Source organism: Thunnus albacares, chromosome 6 (genome assembly GCF_914725855.1).
Source record: "Thunnus albacares chromosome 6, fThuAlb1.1, whole genome shotgun sequence".
Lineage (NCBI taxonomy): Eukaryota > Metazoa > Chordata > Actinopteri > Scombriformes > Scombridae > Thunnus > Thunnus albacares.
Genome location: NC_058111.1, coordinates 1,756,677 through 1,764,036, shown reverse-complemented (window position 1 = coordinate 1,764,036; position 7,360 = coordinate 1,756,677). Strand labels below are relative to the sequence as shown.

Genomic DNA, 7,360 nt, shown 5'->3' with positions numbered 1-7,360 from the left:
GTGTCTGTATGTAATACACTCACATATAGTCACATGTGGTTCATCATATAAAACACATTTCACAAAATGACTTCTTTACTTACTTTGCCTTTTAATCATTGGTCATTTGGGAAATAGTTTTTACCATTATTGTTAAATATCAGTACAATATTTTTTGTACTACCTATTTATACATTTTGTAGAATTTTTCATGAAAAATTATTATATGTGAGACCAGCCAATAGCAGATAGCTATTGGTCTCATATGCTGGTCTTTTTTTTTTACCAGTAGTTGGTTGTTTACCAGTAGTCAGTTGATGTTGATGGTGCTCAGCTGCCCCTCATTGCTTCTTGTGTCTGTGCTTGGTGTTTGCTTGGTCCTGCTGAACACTCTCTTCAGGTTCAGCTTGGTCCGAAAGGCCTTACAGCTGATGAAGTAGATTAGTGGATCCAGGCAGACATTGAGAACTGACAGTAAGATGGTCACTTCAATCAGGTAGTACAATACCCTGCGTGAGGAGCACTGCCTCTTCAGTAAAGCATAGGGAATAAGACCCAGGTGGTATGGCATGAAACAAATGCAGAAGACGCTGACCAGCACCAACATTTTCTTGCGGGACTTCATGAGCTTCTTGCAGCTGGAGGATGACAGCTGCTTCTGCTCTGCCAGCCACACAGTGCGGGAGGCGCTGTAGTAGAAGAAGACCAGGGAGATGAAGATGAACAGGAAGGTGACAGCAGAGCAGATGTGGATGATTTTGTAGAACACAATGACCTGGGCACTTTGCAATGCATCACAGCTGTCAGGGACAACAGTCAGTGGTGGCTGGGTGAGGAGCAACAGGGTGATGTAGGAGGTCATAATAGCCAGGAGGACAACCCAGGTTACCATAGAGATTATGCGGGCAGCCTGCACTGTCTGCAGGATGTGATTTCCTGAGGGATGGATGATCTTCAGATACCTGGAGACAGAAGAGGCAGATGAAAAAAAGAGCAGACAACAAGGGTGTGGTGCTTCCTGGATCAAACGTGACCAAAGCCACCCAGCCTGGGCCTACCTGCCAGCAGCGATGTAGCCCATGAACAGGATGCTGGCATACATATTGAGGTAAAAGATCGACGAGGCAAAGTTGCAGTGGACCAGGCGGATGGTGATGGAACTGCTGGTGAAGTTGGCTATGTAGAAGGGGAGGCAGAGGCATAGCAGGAAGTCAGACACTGCCAGGTTCTTCAGGTAGACCAGCATGATGCTGAACACCCCCTGCTGACCTGAGCAGAAGTAAACCTTCATGGTGAAGCCATTGAGGAGTAAACCCACCTGGAGAGAAAAACACAGAGGATGGGGAGGATGGAGAAAACAGTAACAATAATAGTGACTTACTTGTCTTTGTTGTCCCTACATCATAAATCATATAAATGTGGATAACAGAGCACGCTTTCAGTCTTTCCTTGATTGTTAGATTGTTTATGAAAATTTTTAAAAAAATCTAGGGGTTTTGCCATTTCTGTTCATGGCAACTATGGTGTGGTTGAGGTTAGGGGAAGATGGTGGTTACATCTGATGATAAAGGTGAACTTTAATTGCAGGTCTGTGACAGGATGTGACCCCAGTCACCTGCATGAAAGTTATACAAGCTGCACACTTATTCCTGCATTGGCACTGAGCATTTGCACTTGAATTCCTGGGGTACTGGGCTGGGAGCTTTGGTTGCCTCAAGATTTCCAAAGGCTGTGTTGAGCCTCAACCTTGTGGTCAGACAAAGGCAGGCCTACTTGTAAACTCTGAAGCCTGACCAAGAGGCTGCCTTTGTCCCCTCATACTCCATGTGCATGAGACAAAGGCGGGCCTGCATGCAGTTTTGAAGCCTGATAACCAGGCATTTTGCCAGTGAAACAAAGGGAGTCCAAAAAGGACTCCACCCCCCAACATGCACCTCTCAGTTCACAACTAGGTATTAAAACCAGAAACTCTCGTCTCTCATTGGCAGAGATGCTCCAACACAGAGGAAGTCACGGCAACACAGCTGTGATGTCACCACCCTTTAAATACTGAGTGCACCCAGAAATCCCTGCCTGTCCATTGTAACTGAGCTGGGGGGAAGTTCTGTCCCTCTGAGAGCCAGTTTACTAAAGGAGGTAACCCCATGCACGTGTGCTTTTCCCCTACTGACTGGAAGATTCTCCCCTCACTGGAGGAGACGAGACTTCGCCAGTGTTCACCTGAACACAATCACTGGATCTGAGAGCAAACCAGCACTCTCACTGCCTGCAGAAGGAAGAAAAGGATTTCTTCACAGAGATGTGGATAACTCCTACTCCCCACTCTTCAACCAAGTCGACTCCACTGTTTTCTCTGCCACGCCTGCCGAGGATCAGCTTGCTGTGAAATCTGCCAACAGAGTGCGGACGGCCCCATCAGCATCCAAGCCGAGGAACTGAGCCGTACCAAAGACGGACTGAACACACACCCTGTTTGCTTTCTGAAGCTACCAAGTAAGAGGTTTAAGTCTGGGCAGAGACAGTGTTGGATTATGTGTTATTTTCAGCTTCAGTTTATTTCTCATTTTGTTGTGTGAATTGACGGATTGTGCTGTTATACTCTGAGGAGTATTTGAAGTTTGCTGCCTGTTTAGTTGTTTTCACCACACTAAACTGTTTTGTGTTCATCCAACTCAGGACTGCTGTGTTTGTGCCACCCTGAGTGAGAAACCAAGTTGCTTTGTCGATCAGAAACCAGGCAATGTGCATTACAGACTGCCATCCATACATGCGCTCTCTGTGGACAAAGACACCGCTTCTCTCCCCCTCATGGTTGCTTGCCCTCCTCTTTCTTCCCTCTTTTGCTACCAACACACACACATGCACACACATACACATGCACCGACATCTTCTTACACATCTGACGGTCAGATAATGATGGACAAAGCACCGCTCTGTCCCTCCTTATCTGCCATCAGACATGTGTGTCCTACACGAAATTGGGTAAGTACAAGATGCCGACCACCAGGCGACGCAATCTTTCTATTGTCTAACCAAGACACCAAAGTCACTTCCGCTATTTGGGTCTCCCGTGACTTTACATCCGCTGTCCTTAAGATCGCATGACATTGTCTCACAAGATCATCTTGCCCACACACACACATACTCCTCTACACTCCCATACTGGCACACACACACACACACACACACACACACACACACACACACACACAGACACTCACGTATTCACCTGCATGTGTTCAACCTTGTACAGCTTTGTTTGATGTATGTGTGCCTGGGTAATTTAGTTGTAGTACAGTAAGTTATTGATCAAAGCATTTGTCAACTTTGTTAATTCTGCTAAGGTTAAAAAACACTGTTATATCTTTAAAGAGAAGTCTTTTGTCATTATTATGTTTTATATATTGTGAAAAGTGGCTGATTGAGAGAGTCAGAGCTTGAATTCATACCTTCTTTGTTCACCTGTGAATGTTGATATCCCTCAGATATTAGCATTCTAGGTGAACTCTTTTATGAGACTACTTTATTGTTTGGTTATTGGTCCTGGTTTCTGGGTGGTGCCCCGTAATTATTCATTCATATCAATACTTTTATTAAGTTTTATAAATTATAATTGCCCCTGATAATTATTAATTATTGCTAATAACCAACTGTACTCCTCGCAGATCTGACAGCTGTGTCCCCCTGTGAGGCTCTCTAACAGTTGGTGCCCCATATTATTAATTAATATTAAAATTACTTGATTTTATAATTCATAATTATCATAGATAATTATGAGGTTTAATTATCATAGATAATTATGAATTATTACCAATAACCAAACACACTCCTACAAGATCCTACAGATTGGTGCCCTGTGTGAGGCTCTCGTAATATATCAGCCTTTTTTTGCAATTTTCGAAATTTTGGACTCCTCTAGTGCTCTGCCAAGCATAAACAGTGTAGTTGTGTATTAGGTGTTAAAACCAGAAACTCTTGTCTCCGATTGGCAGAGACGCTCTAACACAGAGGAAGTCACGACAACACAGCCGTGACATCACCGCCCTTTAAGTACAGAGTGCACCCAGAAATCTCTGCCTGTCCATTGTAACTGAGCTGGGGGAAGTTCTGTCCCTATGTGAGCCAGTTCACTAAAGGAGGTAACCCCATGCACATGTGCTTCTTCCCCACCAACTGGAAGATTCACCCCTTACTGGACAAGATGAGACTTCACCCATGTTCACCTGAACACAATCATTGGATCCGAGAGCAGACTGCTGCTGCAAACCAGCGCTCTCACTGCCTGCAGATGGAATAAAAGGATTTCATCATGGAGACGTGGTTAACTCCTACGCCCCATTTTTCAACCAAGTCGACTACGCTATTTTCTCCACAACGCAAGTTGCTGTGAAACTGGCCAACAGAGTGCGTGGAGGGTCCCGTCAGCATCTGAACTGAGGAACTGAGCCGGACCAAAGACAGATTGAACATCCCTAGTAGACTCTGCATTTTACTTATGGTCTAGAAATGAAGTGTGTAAAGGACCTTTTCAAAGATGGTGTTTTTATTTCATTTCTCCAGCTAAGGACAGACTTTAATATTCCTCTGTCCAATCTCTTTAGGCACTTTCATGTCTGCAGCTTTGTTAAAACACATTTCTTGCCATTCCTGAATCCACCACAGGGTGGCTGGATAGATGAGTTACTGAATTTGAACCCTGCCTGCAAGGGCTTGGTATCCATCCTATATGAGAACATTCAAAAGACCGTTCTCCTGTCTCTTGGATATATAAGGAGGCAGTGGGAGGAGGAATTGCGGATAGTGATGTCACACTCAGTTTGGCAGTGGGTGCACTTATCATCAGTATGATTCAGATGCAGGTTTTAGCAATTTAAGATGCTCCATAGGCTCCATCTGTCCAGGAACAGGTTGGCTAGAATGTGCCTGGGGTGAGATCCTACTTGCCCCAGATGTAACCAAGAGCCAGCCAACCTCAGTCATATGTTTTGGGCATGTCCCAGATTAACTAAATTCTGGACAGATATATTCAGTACTTTTTCACTCATTTAAAGCAAAGATATCAATCCTAAACCTCTGACCTCTATCTTTGGTGTAACACTAGATAAGATGCAGTTATCAACAAATCAGCCAGAGGCCATAGCTTTTTCCACATAATTGGCTAGACAACTGATTCTTTTTAGTTGGAAGATGGCATCATCGCCATCCCATAAACGCTGGATGGAAGAGGCGTTGGCACTCCTCAAACTTGACTGTGTGTATATATGTGACAGAATGTGAAGGCATATATATATGTTAGATGGCCAGTGTTGTCCTTTTTGTTTTATTTTTTGTGTTTGAATGTTTGCATAAAAATGGAAAAATTCAGTTAAAAATTTGAATCATAACAGACTGTGATCCAAATATTTGAAACTCACCAGAAATACCAGACTGTAGGCCAGTGCGAAGTAGACGTGGCCTGAGGTGTCAACCTGTTCACAGTGAGTCGGACCTTTGGCATGAGTCAGGTTGGTAACTAAGGACATGTTGAGTGATGAGGTCACTTCCATTCTTGTTTCTGGAGGTCCTAACAGAAGGGAGACAATTATATGTAAAGTGTTAGGAAATTGTTTAAATGACATTTAAAACACAGGAACTGGTGGAAGCAAATCACCACAGCAACATCAAAAACACATAAAAAGGATTTCTGTGCATCTTCCAAGCCACTTGTTCAGCAATGAATAAAGTATAACTTCTGTGATTTGACAAGTCACTGCAACAGTGAGCTGTAATTTCCTGGAACCTAAGTGTAAGAGAAAAGTCACTGTCTACCTTTTATGGTCCTTTGAGTTAGAACGCCATCTCACCACTGGTTTCCAAGTTACCAGAAGAACAGCAGCAACCCTTCCCCACACACCTTAAAGATCTGTATTCTGATGTTTTTTGACTCATTGTTTATAAATACAGTCTATTTTAAACATATCTGTGACATTACAGTCTATTTTAAACATATCTGTGACATTTTATCAGAGTAGGTGCTCATTAATAATGCAGATTTTATGTAAATAGCTTCGGAAACAGCCTGCTGGAGGACAGAGGGGAATCTGGGCTGTAAGAAAAGATGGATTTGAAGAACACTGACCTACATGAAAGTACATAACCTGTTTTCAATAATCAAACATATCAATATCGGTGATCCTGGCCCTGTATTACTTGGTATCGGATTGAAACCAAACTTTGCAGATTCCCTCACCCCTAATTCAAAGGTCATACATCACATCTTCTGTGTTTTCTTTTTGTTTTTCTTCTGTGCAGTAAGTACAACAGTACACATTCCTTCACGGATGTTTGTTTACTAGCATCCTGATCAGCTTTAATGAGCCTACAGTGCCTCCTTGAAAACCACATATCTGGAGTTTAAATTGCAGGACTTGTTCTTATTTGCTCTCTTTTAACAATTGGATAATTTCAGATAGTAATCAGTCTACAACCTCATACATGATTTGTGCTGTTTTAAAATCTACCAAGTCTCTGAATTTTAGATCCTTTCATTTCCCAAACAGTGTGTTAGAAAAGAAAAGTACAAAGTGACCAGCTGCACTCACCTCTGTGTGTCTGATGTGGACGTGTGACATCTGCAGAAACACTCTGGTGTGTTTCTGATTGTCTAACAGTTTTGTGCTAGAAAGTTGATCATTTGCAAGTCAAAAAACAAAACATGAAAACAAAGCACAAAGACTGACACAATGCTGTTCACTGCTGCTGCTCTTCTGTCACAAGAAGAATATTGTATGTTAATGTAACATGAACCAAGCACCGGCCTTCTAAGTTTTTTATCTACAATGTTTTAATTTATTTTGCTACTCAGGGATGCAGAGGTCTGTATTTGTTGTTGTTTTTAGATATATATTTATTATGTGCTCTTTTTTGCTCATATGTATGTTTGACTTGCACTGAACCGTGTAGAGACAATGTTTCATTAAACTATATGTGTGAATTCATGTGTGGTTGAAAATCAAATAAAGTCTTGAAAGTGAACATCATATTTTAGCATCATGCTTCCTCTAAGTAAGAAATCCCTGTTGTGAAACTATATTTTGTGTTAATTTAACATGTCCTGTAGTCTTCATATTTACAGTCTGCTCTTTGATATTGTTACCAACCTCAGTGCAGTCAGTCCATGTCCTGCTGAAGAAGTCCAGGAGTTATTCAACCAAAAATACAGTAAGAACATTTTTTGCTGCAGTTTGAGTCTGATGTAAAAACAAACCACCAACATGTCTTTAGTCTTATTTCACAATATCTACATTTCAGATGTTTTATCAGCCATTTACTTACAAAATGTGTTGAATACAAATACATGCAAAACAAAACAATGTGCTTCACAAAAGATGAAAAGTGAACA

General features: G+C 42.1%; 1 protein-coding gene across 1 annotated transcript; it reads right to left on the bottom strand.

The window, feature by feature from the left end:
* Positions 1-289: 289 nt before the first annotated feature.
* LOC122984486 (P2Y purinoceptor 14-like) lies at positions 290-5,627 on the bottom strand. Its single transcript, XM_044354962.1, has 3 exons — positions 5,394-5,627; positions 1,038-1,297; positions 290-941 (listed from the first exon to the last, which is right to left on the bottom strand). Exons 1-3 carry the CDS (start codon positions 5,595-5,597, stop codon positions 290-292), a joined length of 1,116 nt encoding a protein of 371 aa, XP_044210897.1. The 5' UTR covers positions 5,598-5,627.
* Positions 5,628-7,360: the final 1,733 nt, after the last annotated feature.